Consider the following 17,500-nt stretch of genomic DNA (forward strand, 5'->3'; position numbering starts at 1 on the left):
TCTACAAAAGTGTCATGTTAATGTGTAATTCTTGTAAAATAGTATATTGTAAATTGCTGAGTTTCATTCTTATAAAATCTTTTAATATATAAATCTTTTAATGAGTGGATTCTTGCGTGTGGGTAGGTGGGTTGATGGGGGGCACCTCTGGGGCTGTTGCCCAGGGGCACCATGAGGTCTTAATAGGCCTCTGACTGTATGTGATCATTTCACCACAGAATGTTTGACCGTTTGACCATCAGACAACAACATTAACAGCACAAATGTCTGTTATTTCACACTGTCATTCTTCAGGATGTTGAATGATTATGTTAATAAAATCATTACTAAAATAAAGCTTGTGATACTCACTGACACTGAATGTAGAAAATGAACTATAATGTCCTCCTCCTCTCTTTCCGCTGATGATGTATAGTTGATAAAGTCCAGTGTGTTCAGATGTGATGTTTGTGACGGTGAGATCTCCAGTCTGAGGGTTCATCTTCAGTCTGTCAGTAAATCTCTCATCAGGCTCATAAACTGGTTCACTGGTGATCTCTCTGTAGTAGAACGGTCTGTTGATGCGATGCCGAACTATGAGATCGCCTTTAAACCTCCACTCGATCACGTCATCATAGCTCCATATGCCAGTACGAGTGTGTAGAGTCACAGAACCTCCTTCATTCACTGTCACTGTATCACCAAACACACCTGCAGACACAAACAGCGAGAGATCAAACACTGTGTGTCTGTAAAAGATTCAGTTGAGATCTGACTGAACCCATCAAATCAGTCACTCAAAACACATCAGAACACAAGCGTGCTGAGACCATTTCACAAGACTGTAAGATTAGTAAGATTTAGTGTTTACAGTTTATTTATGACAGTGTGAACATATATAATAATTTAGTTCTGAGTTACTTTTGAGTTTTGAGCTAGTTAATTCAATTGAATATAATGTGGTAAAAATAAAAGACTGTTATTTAACAATAAGGTCTGGCAAATGAAGGCCGGTGGCAAAATTACAGCTTTTTGTAAAGAGGACAACAAAGGAGGATTGTGAAGAGTGACAGGTTATATTTGTGTCAGATCATTTCATTTCCAAATAAATATAACATGAAAGAAGTTCATTATGGTATGGTCAAGGTCATTATGATTACTATAGAAACGGGTGCGAGCGACTGAGAAAGTGAGTCACACCAGTGCGACCAGTGGGAGAAATGAGTCTAGAGCCCTGAACAGATACATACAAAACTATAACTTACAATACTCATCCAATAAAACTGTTTCATTCATAAATATGATGTTGTGGGTCACAGGAGGATGTTGACATGACAGATTTCATATATCTTGAGTTAACTGTATGCAGAGGCGGATTAACCATATGGGCAATTGGGCGAGTGCCCAGGGGCACCAAGACTTTAGGGGCACCAAATAAGACCGCAATACAATTTTTTTTATAAATATACATAAGCACTTGATTTTTAAGACTTAAGTCACGCATCTGTGCTAAATAGGCGTGGCACCATGTGCGGGAATACCCCCACTTTCAGATAAAAATGGTTCTGTCCTCCACACTTTTTCGACACAACTCCGCCAACATTCCCGCCCATGTTATCTGGTTAGTTACATAGATTTGAGTGAATTAACATTCAGCCAATCACAAGTGAGTGTTATGAGGCGAGTCGTCTTTCGTGTAGCCTACACTTAATCTTCAAACAGATGGAAGCGGGAACGATGCAGAGCGCATTGTTGTAGCGGCGACTAAAAATGCGGGGATTAGCACTGATTAATAAAGGTATATATACATGGAATGTGTCAGAAATAAGATGTTATAGTGCCGATAATGTATGCTAATAATACGTGGAGGTAAGGCCACTATTTAAGGTCCAAACCTGGGTTTTAAAGTGAAAGTGAAGAACGGTCGGTGTCATCACTATAGCAATCAATTCATATGTGTCCTGTTTAGTGGAGTACACTTTTATCTTAGTACTTATGTGATCGTTTAGTAAGAAGAATATACACATACTGTGCTTAAAAAGAGCGTTTGAATAGCTGTATAGCAGTTAAAATAGTAACAATAACGTTTCATGTTATTTTTATGAATAACCTTGCTATACATTGTAATCTGGTGAATGCCACTTTGGTGAATTAAAGTCCCAATGTCCTGAAAATCTGTACATTGTTCCATTGTCCCCCTAATGTGAATACATACATGCAAACTATATGTGTGTGTGTGTGTTCATGTTTGTATATCCCGGTGGGGACCTAAACCTGAATACACACCAACACATGGGGACTCGTGTCACCGTGGGGACGAAAATTGAGGTCCTCATGGGCAAAAAAGCTAATAAATTGTACAGAACAATATTTTTTACAAATCTAAAAATGCAAAAAGTGTTCTATGATCTTTAGGTTTAGGGGTAGGGTTAGGGATAGAATATACAGTTTGTACAGTATAAAAACATTACGCCTATGGACTGTCCCCACGGGGATAGTCAACCAAAGCCTGTGTGTGTGTGTGTGTGTCCCTGTACCCCCACTTTGTGGCACGCACAACATTTACACCTGTTAAAAAAATGTTAGTGATTTTTTTCACTACATCAAAACCTGAACTGTAACATTAAAACAAAAAGCAGGTGCCCCTTAACTACAGTAGGCCTAATTGTTAAAAATGCTTGATGAAAAGAGTTGTTTTTTGTGTTCTAGTCTACAAAAGTGTCATGTTAATGTGTAATTCTTGTAAAATAGTATATTGTAAATTGCTGAGTTTCATTCTTATAAAATCTTTTAATATATAAATCTTTTAATGAGTGGATTCTTGCGTGTGGGTAGGTGGGTTGATGGGGGGCACCTCTGGGGCTGTTGCCCAGGGGCACCATGAGGTCTTAATAGGCCTCTGACTGTATGTGATCATTTCACCACAGAATGTTTGACCGTTTGACCATCAGACAACAACATTAACAGCACAAATGTCTGTTATTTCACACTGTCATTCTTCAGGATGTTGAATGATTATGTTAATAAAATCATTACTAAAATAAAGCTTGTGATACTCACTGACACTGAATGTAGAAAATGAACTATAATGTCCTCCTCCTCTCTTTCCGCTGATGATGTATAGTTGATAAAGTCCAGTGTGTTCAGATGTGATGTTTGTGACGGTGAGATCTCCAGTCTGAGGGTTCATCTTCAGTCTGTCAGTAAATCTCTCATCAGGCTCATAAACTGGTTCACTGGTGATCTCTCTGTAGTAGAACGGTCTGTTGATGCGATGCCGAACTATGAGATCGCCTTTAAACCTCCACTCGATCACGTCATCATAGCTCCATATGCCAGTACGAGTGTGTAGAGTCACAGAACCTCCTTCATTCACTGTCACTGTATCACCAAACACACCTGCAGACACAAACAGCGAGAGATCAAACACTGTGTGTCTGTAAAAGATTCAGTTGAGATCTTTCATCTCTGAGTCTTGACCAGTAAATGTTTTCTGCTTAAATATAAAGTCTGATGTAGTTTACTCGGTTTATAGGAAAGTGAGTGCTGTATAATGTCGTTACTTACCGTTGATGAATAAAGAGATGATCAAGAGTGAACAGATCGTGTTCATGTTGTTAATAAAGATGATCAGTCAAGTGATTCAAGAGTTTGTTCAAGTTTTCAGTGTTTGACATCTCAGCCACCGCCTCAAACACACTCAACGAGCGAGAAAATAAAGACTAAACTAAACTAAACTAAACTAAAGACTAAACTAAACTAAACCTACACACACACATACATGCATGAAGAATAACTGATGAGTTATCGTTTACGTGAAATTCTGAAAGTAATGCAGTTTAAAAATGGCGAAATTGTGTGTGTGATCATGAGTTAAAATGTAAAACAGCGACACCTGCTGCTGACAAACAAAAATGAACTTACAAATGTAGAAATGAAGTGCTCGAGACATGTTTTTTTGTCGTATTGATGATCATTTATACTGTATAACCAGTTTACTACAAATCTAGCAGAACCATTAAGTGTTCTGGTCTGTGGACCCATTTTCAATGTTTGTAAATAAAAGTGTTGTTTAAACCTCAGATACTATATTTACTGAATATAAACAATGTAGTGTTTAACCGAACAAAAAAATATACAATAATTTTTCCTGGTAGTCTACATTTTCCTTAAATGTGTATTAAAGATTTAATGTAAGTGGCTAAATGGCTAAAACTGTATATTAAGACATGATTTTTTCACCCATATAATAGATTTTTCTTTTATCGATAGTACATTGATTTTTTTTAACAAAAACAGCACCTTTTTATAAATGTAATTTAAAAAAGAAAAAAAGACAAATATGAACCATATGCTGTCTAATGGCAAAAAACTAAGTATTTTACATATTTTTTGTATGGCTTTTTGATTTAAAAACGAAATAATGCTGTGGGTCTGAAAGACCTGTAAACACTGTAAACAAACAATGAAGACAAGGGTTAAAATAACTCTTAACTAAAAACTTTTACTGGTACATTTAGGAGAACTTGTAATGATAAGTTCAAATGTTTTGTGAATACGAGCCCAGATTTCAATGACATGACAAGAAGACTAAAATAGACGTGAGAATGAATTACTGAATGAAGTCATTTTGTTTACTACATCCTAACTGTGTAAATATGATCAGATTTGTCATGGTTAGCACACAATACTTGTTACAGTAGACATGAAATATATAACTTTGTATTTGTTATATTTTTTTATTGCCATCATAGATGAACAAACAGATTACTAAACCCCAAAAAACAAGACAAACATTCAATAATCATTAACATTTGCAATCCAAGTTATGAGCTCATAGACGAATGTTGTATAATAAAGTCAAAAGTTATATGAAAAGCTAAACTTTGGCATTATAAAGTGGTGAATGTTGCTCGTGTACAGACTCAAAGATACACGTGTAAGTTACAGTAGATGTGACTGTGTCCAATATCAGCGATGATCTGATGGTGAAGTCTGAACTTTTCTACATCTGACGTCATACAGCAGAACTGCGACAGTAGCCACGCCCACCACAGCAGAGATGGCCAATCGGATCACAGGTTCAGGACCATTACAACAGCATCCACAGTCTGAGGAATAAAAGAGGATAATGCGTCTGAATTGAAAATACTGAACTTTCGTAGATGTTTTGTCAGTTTGTGTTTCTTTCTACGTGACATCACAGCTCACTGCATCCCAACTGAGAGGCTGGAAACTTCCATAAAGATCGAACTGAACTGAAATGAGATGCCCTGCATCCAATCACAGACTCCCAAATAAAACACCAGAGCGATGATATAACACTCCGTTTCCCCTAATTATCAATTCATATAAGAACAGTGTTCTGTGTTTTCAGACTTTTCAATCTATAGATGTCATTACGGACACAAGAGGGCGCTATTTAACTGTACAAGAGTTGATGGGAAATATGTTTTTGTGATTGTATTTTGGTCCCCTGGTGATTTTTGACTGAGCCTTTGTCTCGCAAGGCCCTTTTCTCCATAAGAACATCCTGAAACACACTTTTTCCACTAAAGAGACACTGCTTTGCTTTGATCATCTTTGGACAGACAGTGTTTTCTACTCCAAGACAATTCTGCAAAATCATTCTACAAAGTTCTTAAGGATTGTGGATCTGTAGAAACATTAAGAACATTTTACAAGATCTTAAATGTAGAAATTACAGACAATGAATGGGAGGAAATCTGGAGGGATGCAGAGACCTGGACTACATGAGTCATGACTCACCTGAACACTTGTGACAGAGTTGAGTGATGTTGAGATGTTGTGTGTGGTTTGAGATGGGATTGTTGATGACACATCTGTATGTGTTTGTGTCCTGATATTCCACCTCCAGAGGTAGAGAGAGTCTGATGTTGAGATCAGACACACTGATGCTGGACAATAAACTCTTTCCTTTGTACCAGGAGAGACTCACATGTGTCACATTCATCACTGAACACAACAACACACATGTTGACACTGAAGATCTTTCTGATGATGAAGAACATTGAGGCAGACAGACGAGCTGGAAAACATTTAAGGAAAAAACTGTCACGAACATCAACATACATCTCTTCTTTGCATTTATTCATTCATTATTTCTTATGTGATGTTTACTGTACACTTACATTTATTTAATTCAGTGAAGCATCTTTTATTTAATTTACCGATAAAATATTCGATTAACGGATGATTAAATGCTTAACATGCCTAACGTTACAGTATACACGGCAGCCCCCACCTGCACCCGCAGGTGTAATTTAAGATTAACATTAAACTTCTAAATTCTACGTTGAGGGCTGTGTTTTATTTGTTTACATGCACAAATATTCTTAACATCATCATTATGACAATAAACTGTGTCCATCACCTTAACGCGCATTTGAACTAAGGCAAACTCAAGGTTAAATCTGCATATAGCACGTTAAATTTCTTCGATAACTCTGAGATTATCATCCCATTTAGGCTTTTTTATGCACATTTGCAAAACATCTAAATAGTTGGATAGAAAACCCCTCAGATATGGCACATTCCGTTACTTCTCCCACACCCCACTAACTTGACTAAAGCCACTTTATGTCCCGTTCACATTACAAGCAAAAAAGTGACATGATCCCATTTGTTTCAGTAGAGAGCTGTGATGGGGCGTGTCTCGCCACTTGACAAAGTTGAGAAATGTTTAACGTTATGCAAATGAGGAGCGACAGCCAATAGATGAGAAGCTGGAATACAGTGTTCTGTATGAACTGCACATGAAGGTCGCTGAAGAGTCTATTATGGGTATGAATACGGAGACATTGACAAGACACAACGGGAACTAATTACAGGGTTCTTCTTATTTCTTGTTAGTGCATCTTCGTCTTTTCTCTTTGCATCTGATCTCCTCGACCTTATGATGTGAGGAAAGGACATACCTGTGTATCCTCACCTCCTCAAAGCAGTTTGCACTTTGAGGAACACATGGAAACACGAGATCGAAACACCAGAGGAAAAACTGCGCTCTCTTACCCTATGACCAAATATATTTCAAATACTCAACCAAGCAAACACAATTTATTTTATTGACACTGAATGCATGCGGAACTCCTAACCGCTTCACGTCTGGGTTAAAGTGAAACATGGTGTGGAAAAAAATGTGGTTTGGTTGGCAAGCATGAGAAGTGTGTTTGTGTTTGTCTATTCAGTTGCAGTTTGTGGTTTATGATGTTTTGTGTGTATGTCAGAGGTATGAACAGTGTGTGTTGGTGGATGTGTATGTGTAACTAAATTGTGTTTCTTTTGTAGTTTCTTCAACTCTACACAAAACAGGTTTAATGAAGTATATTATATACTGTACATGTGCTAAACAACGACAACAATAAGACCAGGACAAACAGACATAACGACAGCCAACCTTTCTGTTTGTGTGTGTGAGCGTAGTATGCATAAATGTATGAGGATGATTAATATTGACAGTGATAACTCATAGTGGATGGATAATATCTACAAGTGTGTGAGAAATGTAGGAGACATGGAAGGGGGTGTCTAAGAGTGTATCTACTGAAATAAAAATGATGATTATTATAGTAATAATACATGATTATAGTGTTGCCTCACATGTTTTCCATAGAGATGTATTCTAATTAGTACATTTTTCCAAGATGCAATGTGTATGGTAATGTTACGTTCCCAAGTTGTTTTGGGTTATGGAGGGATGGACATAAAACCTGAAGAATAATCAACGGGTTGCTTGTGGCTAGCTCTGATGTACATGCAACAAAAGAGTGATAGTATTTTCATACACAATTATTTACAGTTTTAACCACGAACACGGAGGGAAAGAACACGAGCGTTGCTAAAGCAAAGAACAAAACAGCATGCACTACTTTTCCCCATCCTCTGCTAAAACTGCCTACAAGAAAATAAAACAGAGGTCTTCAGTGTTAAAACGCCCGGAATAAACCTACACTCTCTAACCAAAAATAATTATATAATAATAATAATAAATAAATAATAATAAATTCTCGTGGTTCCGGTTTCAAGGGAGGCTTTTATAGGCGGAACCTCGATGTAGATTGGTGCCTGCCACAGGTGTGTCAAGTAATACTGACAAGCCGGTTAACCAATGGGCTGATCCTAAAGAGCGATAGAGAGAGAGAGAAACAAAAACAAAACAGCACCGCGCAAACAATTTTCCCATACACAATATTAGGCACGTAACAGGTATTCCTTGATTTCCAGTTCATGAGGATTGTTTTCTTGGCAACAGTAAACGTCACAAGGAGTTGCTGTTTGTATGGTTAGAAATGATTGTAGATAAGGCGCCTCTTTCTCTCTTCAAATGACCCGCGGTTTTACATTTAAAATAATGAATATGCGCGTGGAAAAGACGCAAAATGTGAATCGGGCCTAAGTCACCCAAGTATGCCGAGGGAGGGGGACATTGGGACGTTAAACTGAAGGCACATCACGATTGCTGGCGTCTCCATTCCTCAGAGGCTCATTTGTCTCCATTGCCTCTTTTCCTGTCTTGGAATCTGTAAGAAACACAAAAAAGACAAATCAATAAAAAGGAGAAGCAGAGACAAACATCTACAAATACATTCTTGTACAAAGTGTTTCAGTAGGTCACTTGGTAAAGTACTGAAGATCATGGGCAGGGCCAGATGTAACCTGCAGACCTTTTCTTTTGCTAATTCTGCACAAAATCGTTCTGAAAAAATCTGCAAATTCAGCAGAATGATTTTAAATGTGTTCAAAAGAGCCGAGAGTATGGAAACAGAAAACATTACAAATAATATCTAAAACGTCACTTCTAAACTTTCTTGAAGCTGTGTTGTAGCTTTCTACATTTTGTTTTTTTTTATAACAGGGACAATGCATATTAACAAACATATTAATGTTTTTGTTTTTATAGTTTTGCTGCACATTTTTTAATAATTCTAGAACAGAACTGGGCTGCGTTGCCCAAAAGCATCGCAACTTCAATTTGATCTTAGAACCATCGTCACCAGTGGAGCTACGATCAACATAGGCTTAAGATGCTTTTGGGAAACGCAGCCCTGATAGTTTTTGTGTGTGAGGGAGATGTGTGACAGGCGCTGCTGCATTCTTGTACACCATTACTTTAACACAGTGGTTCTCAAACTTTTTTGTTGTAAGGCCCCCTTTGTGTAGAGTGCATTGCTTTGCGGCCGCCCAAATAAAGACTTAGAATCTTAAACTTAAAATTTTAATTAAACCAAGAAAATATTCAGTTAAACAATGCTAAAACATCAATTCTTTTGGTTGGTGGTGTTTTTCTGATGTTTGATTGCACAAAATGTATGATAGATAACTATATTTCTAAAATGCCACACAATCTGTGGCCCCCCTGGAACCATCTTGGGGCCCCCCAGGAGGCCACGGCCCCCAGTTTGAGCACCACTGCTTTAACACACACATTGACTTCAACACATTAACTATGAAGTAATTATGCAATTAATTAAAAGCCCCAGTATAAATGTATTAACAAAGCTTTTCTTTCGTTTGATATCTGATCAAATCCAAAACTAAACCACGTGAACACAAACTGCCAAAACATTTGAAATCGGAATATAAACAAACATGTTTACATGTATTAATCTCCACTGCAGCACAATAAAGAGGATGATTTTACTCTTGTTGTATCAGCTGTACATCATTCTTACCTTCATGTCTCATTATGCGGCGACGGTAGATCACAACACCAACAACAGCAGCAATAACCAGGACGAGGAGAGAAACACATATTCCTGCTATCACACCTGGAGACAGACCTGTGTGGGATAAAACATATTCATCATCACTTCAAAAATCAACACCCCTTCACTTCCATTCTGCCGGTTGGAAGCAAACTGATACGTGGTATTATATTATAACTCGACTGCGTTATTCTTCCAGAAGAAAACCATATTCAGTTAGGATGCCTTGAGGGCATAAACAACTCTTAAATTGAAGAACTCTGTGATTGAAAAGAAGTAGAAATAATAAATTCAACTCAACAAATGTCACTTAATTGACCCTTTTCTCTTTTGTACTCATCTCACAAAAGTCTAAGATTACAAGCCTATGAATAAAATAGTACTTTAACTTTATTCATGTCTGTTTCTGTTCGTGAAACTAACATTACTTTATTTTCTGAAATGCAAATGATGTAAAATGATTGTCTTTATGTTGGGTCTGTAGAATTAAAACAAATGGGTTGGTTCATTTTAGCTGCAACTTCAATAAGAAGTTAAAAATCTTATAAATGTATTCTACTCTAAAGATTTATATGCATCATCACATTTCTTGTGTTAGTAAAGAACTGAATCAGATAATCACATATACTGGTTGATTTATTCATTTTTTATATTTTGGATTTTAAGAACAAGTAGAAGTCGTGTTGAATGTCATTTTACCTAAGTGAAACTACCACAGTTTTAACGTAAGAAAAGCAATCAGGTTGAGTGGAATTTACGTTTGTTTTACACAGAGTGAACGACTTCAACATGAGTTTAGCATCACTGTTAGCATACACACCCCATGTAGACGGAGCAGCGAGAGATGAGTGCACCTTTTTTTGTCTGTACAGTAAATGATGCGTGTGCACGCGCGATCAGTCAGCGGATATGAGAGACGCGCGTCAGTCAAGAGAGACTTAATGTGGACTCACATGCGAGTATAAACGAGCCGTGAAAGACAAGCTGTGCGTGCGCATGTACTGACGGCTGTGACGTTATTGCCTGCCTGCATTGCAGGCAACAGAAGATCGGCTTGGAGTCACCGGTCCCGGTCGATCATGTGAAAAACCGTACGACGGTCAACCGGTGCACCTCTAATGAATGCTTTATTTTGATTGGTTTACAAATGTTCAGGTGTGCAACATCAAGAAGAAACTGTGCAGAAACTTCACTGTGCAGCTCCCTGTGCTGGATTGCTATTTATTTGGTCAATAAACAAGGTTCAAGAAAAGGTTGCCAATAACTGTAACCAACATTTATTTCATAATGAGATACTCCGTATTTTTTCTTCAATAACATTTTTGTGTGTGTGTGATCAATCGAGTAAACAATGCAGATTAATTTCCACCATGAAGATTTATTTTTTACTCTGGGTGCCAATTATTCTGAGAAGGACTGTGAAAAGCTTTCAATGAAATACTGATTGACGGCATCGTTAATATTACTTTGAATCTAAACTGTTCTGAAAAGACTTTAATTATACTGAAGAGATCTCCTCACCTGAGTCAGTGACACTGAATGTCTTGTGTATAGTGTGTGTGTTACTGCCGATGGTGACGTCTGCTTCATACGGTCCAGAGTCTTCATTCTTCATGTGTGTGATGGTGAGAGATCCAGTCTGATCATCCAGCTTCAGTCTGTCTCTGAATCTCTCTTCAATCAAATGTGTTGAGATCTTTCCATTCACTGTAATGATTTCAGCTACAGGAGACTTGTTGTGTTTGATCTTCCAGTGTATCTGGTCATTTCTCTGTTTCTCATTAAGATCAATGTGTAGAGTGACAGAATCTCTCTCTTTCACTATCTTCACTTCAGGAGACAAACCTGCAGAACAACCAGAAAGAGGAAAAGAGAAAAGAGTTAAACAGCAAGAGAGAGTAAAGAACAAACACACTGACAGATGTGTCTCATCCAGTATGAACAGCGGTCTCAGGTGATTCAGACAGCAGCATTTGTAGTGAGACCTCTGATGTTTCCCTAATAACACTGAAGGACCGTAAGATAGATGATTATGTACATAAAATGATTATTAAAGTAAAGCTTGTGATACTCACTGACACTGAATGACTTTGTGATGGGCTTATCATAGATGATCACTAGTTGATAAAGTCCAGTGTGTTGAGATGTGATGTTTGTGATGGTGAGATCTGCAGTCTGAGGGTTCATCTTCAGTCTGTCAGTAAATCTCTCATGAGGGTCATAAACTGGTTCACTCCTGTACTCTCTGTAGATTCTAGCTATGCGAGAGCCATTAAACCTCCAATCGATGACATCAAATCTCGGTAGTTCAGTAAGATTAGTGTGTAGAGTCACAGAACCTCCATCATTCACTGACACTCTCTCAGTCTCATCACCAAACACACCTGCAGACACAGAAGCGGTGAGAGATCAGAGAGAATATCTTGGGTAGAACATCATGTTTTCTGCTGCAGTGCGCATTATATCACATTAAATATGAAGTCGCTGTAATAAATTCTGCTTTTCAAAATCTAACGTGTGAAGTCAAACTGATGCCACAGGATTGTAAAATATATGAGCAAATCAACAGAAAAAACATGTGGACAAGTTTGGCTATTATATCTGAAATGAGATTAGAAGGCTAAATCTACTCCCATTATGTGCAGAAAGCGAAAGTGTTGTATAAATGTTGCTAAATGAACTTACCGCTGATGAGTAAAGAGATCATAAAGAATAAAGAGATTTTCTTCATGTTGTTGTAGGTGTTTAAGTTCATAAAGATGATCAGTAAAGTCAAGGGTTTGGATCTATGGCCGCCGTGCCCAGAAACACAGTGACGCACTTGAGAATAACGACAGAAGAACTAAAACTAAACGAACACACAGATACTGATATACTGACGAAGAACTAAAATGCTGCTTAAAATGACTGAATAAGACGAGTGGCGTCGACGTGATGTTTTCCAGAATAACGTTAGTTAAAAAACATAGTTCAGTCTATAAAATGGTGGACGTGTCTGCTTCAGTCTGAGTGTGATGATGAAACGAAACTGAAACTTTTCGGAGCTTTGAAATGAATCAATTGCTCCGCAAAACGATTCACTGTTTCGAAGCACTTCTCCTTCACCACTGAAAATGGCTCTGACTCGTCCACATAAGGATCACCTTGTTCTTTGGTTTGACTAAAAACGGAATAAAAATGACTTTGTATATGTAGCGGGAATTTCACTACAATGTAGTGGCTTTTATTCTGCACCATCTAGGACGACTAGGAAAATGAAAGGAGCCATGTCCCCACCCCTAGAACAATTAATTCCTATTCTTAAGCTTTTAAGTATGTGTTTTTCTGTCTTGATTGTGTCTTTCTATTTGAGTTATGACTGATGAGAAGAACGCTCCAAGACTAAGAATGCCCCTTGGAGTGCGATTAAATAATTGATCCTTTTCCCCAATTACCAGCCAACAAGACAGGAGGAATGCCCCTACTCCCAGATGAAGGTTTTACACTGATTTTCTTAAAGGTGTAGCAAAGAATGAACAGAATGAAGCAACAATCGTAAGATAAGATAAACTCTTTGTTTCACTTTTCTTTGGGTTTCACCAAGAAATGTACAGTATATAATGAAAAACAAAGTTTTGTTCAGATTCAACTTGTTAAGTTTCTTTTCTCCCCACAATAACCCTCAAATAAAGAGTAAATAGGAGAACAACAATTCTAAATGATGTACAGCTAGGGATGTAACGATTCACCGTGAGCCGGTTGAAAATCGGTTATAATGAGTGACGAGTCAAATCGGTTGAGGTGTGAACTGAATCGCAATACATTTTTTGAACAGCAGGGGCCGCGATTTTCACTGCAAATCTAAACGTGGCATGCTGATATTTCTTAAATACAAAAAATCCAAGAAAAGCTCAGACAGTATTAGTTTATTTATATTAAAGAGACTTTTTCTATTATTAATTTGTTATAAAATTGCAGTTTAGTTTTGTTATTTGAAATAAAACATTATTTTATTATACAAAGAAATGTGAAGCATTTAAGAAATAATGCAAGGGAAGTTGTTCATTTCTAATTTGTTTCAACTCATTTTGTGAAAATAAATCGTGAGTAAATCGTGAATAAATCGCATCGTGAGATCAGAATCGTGACTCGCATCGCATCGCGAGCTGAGTGAATCGTTACATCCCTATGTACAGATAATACTTAGTACACTCAAAAGTGTTTTACAGATAGTTCACTCATGTCAGTTCTCATTCTTGAGCGAGGTTTACAATCCCAGTGAAAAACGTTACCTTACAGTAGAACTGGGCTGGTGTCGAGGAGTCCAGTATGGCAGGGTAACTAACTCAAGCAACTGGCTCCGGTTCAAAACAAATAAATCTCTTCTTTACCGTTAAACACACAAAAAATGTTCCAAGGAGAAATATCACAGAGGGAGGCATTTCTACAAAACGTTTCCGGTAGATGAAAAAATCCTTTAACTCAGCGAGGCGAATTTACTTACTTGCTCAAACTCGATTATCAGTTCATTAGACCATGCAAATGTCCATCGAGAAAAACAAAAACTTTACATAAACTTGCAAATCTGCAAAAAAAACGAACTATGAAAAGAAAAATGTTGTCAGAAGTGACAATGAATTTGCAAAGCCGTACGTATGAAGGTATTTTTGGTGCAAAACTACTGAGCACCTGTGAGAGTGGAATTTGTAGTTGTAGAGGTCGGCCACACATGTGTATCAGTAAATCTGAAATCAAAATGTGAAAGTCTACATGAGACACTCAGCATATCGAGCTCACCACCTAATAAGGCAGAGAATTCTCTGAGATGTTCTAACAATGTAGCTACTAGTTCTATCGTCTACAGACACCTAATAATCTTAAGAAACACTTGAGCCATTTCTGTCTTTGTGCTTTAATTCGTGTGCATGCGATTTAATGCTTTTATCAGCTCTGTCTGTCCGCAGCCTCACATCAACGCACGTACACCTGGCTCCGCCTTCACACAATGACGCTGTATCGGGGAGGGGGCGTGGCCAGCTCGAAATGCATTTTCAAGTCCACATTGAATTTTGCAACACTCGGCGCGCTGTGTAATGAAAATGCAATCCCAAATGTTCAACCCGTGAATGTTAATGCATTTAGGGAGAATAACATTGAATGATCGTTTTGCAACAGTTTTGCTTGGCTATCTTAAACACATACACTCAATGCGGGGAATGCATTTTCATTTTCATTTTGCAACTTAAAGAGCGTTAAAATATGCATTCAAAATACATATTAAAAGTAGTGTAGGAACGGACAAATGTCAATTGTGTTATTGAATTTTCATTTTCATTTTGCACATTAAATGTATATTTAAAGTTATAAAGAATAATACCACAGTATAACCTTGAGTCCCAAATTAGTACCACGGTAACAATGAACATCATAATAGTGCCATTCGATAACGTTATTGTAAAATTATGAGGTCGGATTAGGCCTATGGGTAACAACTTCACAAACATGCTAAATATAATCCAGCGACAGACGCCATCAGGCATAAATAAGAGTTAATACACGACAACAATGAACAATCTGTGACATAAACAGTAAAATTACATCGAGTTATAGCATTTTGGTGCGGATTAAAAGCGAACCGCGCCTCGTTTCCAGTTATAACAAGAGAAACATCGCGAACCTGAAACAGCGCCGATCAACACGACGAACAGCGGGGAGAGACATCTGACTGACATCTTCAGACAAACTATACTGTTATTCGCTTCTTCTTCTTCTTCTTCTTCTTCTTTTAGGATTTAGTGGCGGTTGGCAAACCAACTATTATTTACTTCTTCTTCTGGTGTTTTATGGCGGTTTGACAAACCCACGAAAGGTGCATTACCGCCACCTACTGATCTGGAGTGTGGAGAGTACTTCGATTTGGAAGGAAGACAGTAAAATAAAAAAATAAAAGGTATTTTAATTCCTATATTCTATCTATTGTTCCTGTGTTTTTTAGGTATTTAAATAATAGTTCATGTACTCTTGATTGCCTTGACCCGTTTCCTAACAATACTTTTAAGGAGATATTATCCCAACCGTCCTAATTCTTGTATTAATTGGAATCTCTCCCTTTCATATGCACTCCTATACATACTCCTGAATCTGGAAAAGATATCTTCCTTTAAACCCACTGTTCCATAACGTTTGCCATTTCTTACTTACTTCAGATGATATCACTCTCTTGAATTCATCTTTACTTAAAGCTAGCTTCATTTCTACTTGTGGATGATTTAATGCTTTCTTCAAGTCTACTTCTTCATTTCCATCCACAGCCACGTGTGCAGGTACCCAGAGGAAATTTACCTCTATCCTTAACTGCCTTATTCTAAACAAACTTTGTAAAACTTCAAATACTAAGTCTTGCCTAGCTTCAGATTTACCACTTAGTAGACTAGTGAGCGCAGCCATGGAATCTAGCCTCTATCTTTTTAAGTAATGTTTTGTTCGCAGAACTGTATTCTACACAACCATAGTCTATGTTTGATCTAATCAGCATAATAAATTCTTTTCAATGACTGACAGCTTGCCCCCACTCAGCTCCTGACAAGCACCTTAATACATTTATTCCTTTTTTGCATTTTTCTATCAATTTCTGAATATGTATTCTAAAACTTAATTTAGAGTCCATCCACATACCCAAACATCTTACTACATTAATTTGCTCCAGCTGATAACCATACATTTTGAGCTTGGATTCTTTTTCTTTTTCGAAAAACATATTGGTTTTTGCCCATTTTTCCACCTCGTTCACTGCTTTTTGCATTTTACTTTCTACAATAGAACATTTCGCCCCCTTTTCCATAGTGCTCCATCATCCGCATATAATGATCTTCCTATTCCAGTATCTACGTTATGATAGATGTCATTAATCATTCAATTAAAAAGAATAGTTCCATTCTCAATTGGAAGACTCTGAGAAAAAGCCGTCCCTACTCTTACTTGAATCGTTCTTCCAAACAAGAAACTCAGAATCCAGTTATACATTTTTCCGTCAATTCTCAAGCTTTCCAATTTCAATAAAAGCCCCTCTTTCCACAACATATCCTAAGCTTTTCTACATCAAAAAAGACTCCCACAAGCACTTCTTTATTAACTTGAGCTTTTCGGATTTCAGCTTCCAGACATACTATTGAATCCATCGTATTTCTCCCTTCTCTAAATCCACTTTGACATGCTGAAAAAATGTTTCTACTTTCAATCACATATGTCAACCTATTCAGATTTGTCATGGTTACCACACAATACTTGTTACAGTAGACATGAAATATATAACTTTGTTTTTATTGCAGTCATAGATGAACAGATTACTACACAAACACTATAACAAGACAAACATACAATAATCATTAACATTTGCAATCCAAGTTATGAGCTCATAGACGAATGTTGTATAATAAAGTCAAAAGTTATATGAAAAGCTAAACTTTGGCATTATAAAGTGGTGAATGTTGCTCGTGTACAGACTCAAAGATACACGTGTAAGTTACAGTAGATGTGACTGTGTCCAATATCAGCGATGATCTGATGGTGAAGTCTGAACTTTTCTACATCTGACGTCATACAGCAGAACTGCGACAGTAGCCACGCCCACCACAGCAGAGATGGCCAATCGGATCACAGGTTCAGGACCATTACAACAGCATCCACAGTCTGAGGAATAAAAGAGGATAATGCGTCTGAATTGAAAATACTGAACTTTCGTAGATGTTTTGTCAGTTTGTGTTTCTTTCTACTTGACATCACAGCTCACTGCATCCCAACTGAGAGGCTGGAAACTT

The 17,500-nt window shown here is 37.4% G+C and overlaps 3 protein-coding genes across 7 annotated transcripts in view; all 3 read right to left on the minus strand.

Annotated features, from left to right (window-relative positions):
- The window catches only part of LOC130548461 (uncharacterized), a 66,277-nt gene extending 62,425 nt beyond the window's left edge, over positions 1–3,852 (minus strand). For all 4 annotated transcript variants that reach the window (XM_057325239.1, XM_057325237.1, XM_057325238.1 and 1 more), the window contains exons 1-3: positions 3,547–3,852; positions 3,040–3,378; positions 352–690 (exon numbers count right to left, since the gene is read on the minus strand). In XM_057325239.1, the coding sequence (XP_057181222.1) occupies positions 352–690; positions 3,040–3,378; positions 3,547–3,592 (724 nt within the window). In that variant the 5' untranslated portion in view covers positions 3,593–3,852. The remainder of the gene's footprint in view (positions 1–351; positions 691–3,039; positions 3,379–3,546) is intronic.
- Positions 3,853–7,045: 3,193 nt separating this feature from the next.
- LOC130548464 (carcinoembryonic antigen-related cell adhesion molecule 1-like) lies at positions 7,046–15,542 on the minus strand. Of its 2 annotated transcripts, none has more exons than XM_057325253.1 (5): positions 15,361–15,542; positions 11,780–12,088; positions 11,226–11,549; positions 9,672–9,779; positions 7,046–8,519 (listed from the first exon to the last, which is right to left on the minus strand). In XM_057325253.1, the coding sequence occupies exons 1-5, from the start codon at positions 15,413–15,415 to the stop codon at positions 8,434–8,436; spliced, it is 882 nt and encodes a 293-aa protein (XP_057181236.1). In that variant the 5' UTR covers positions 15,416–15,542; the 3' UTR covers positions 7,046–8,433. The 2 variants fall into 2 exon arrangements, with proteins under 2 accessions (XP_057181236.1, XP_057181235.1); XM_057325252.1 differs by lacking the exon at positions 15,361–15,542 and adding an exon at positions 12,390–13,382.
- Positions 15,543–16,985: 1,443 nt separating this feature from the next.
- The window catches only part of LOC130548467 (uncharacterized), a 2,297-nt gene continuing 1,782 nt past the window's right edge, over positions 16,986–17,500 (minus strand). The window contains exon 4 of the mRNA XM_057325256.1: positions 16,986–17,372. Within this exon, the coding sequence (XP_057181239.1) occupies positions 17,233–17,372 (140 nt within the window). The 3' untranslated portion in view covers positions 16,986–17,232. The remainder of the gene's footprint in view (positions 17,373–17,500) is intronic.

This window comes from Triplophysa rosa, linkage group LG25 (genome assembly GCF_024868665.1).
Source record: "Triplophysa rosa linkage group LG25, Trosa_1v2, whole genome shotgun sequence".
NCBI lineage: Eukaryota > Metazoa > Chordata > Actinopteri > Cypriniformes > Nemacheilidae > Triplophysa > Triplophysa rosa.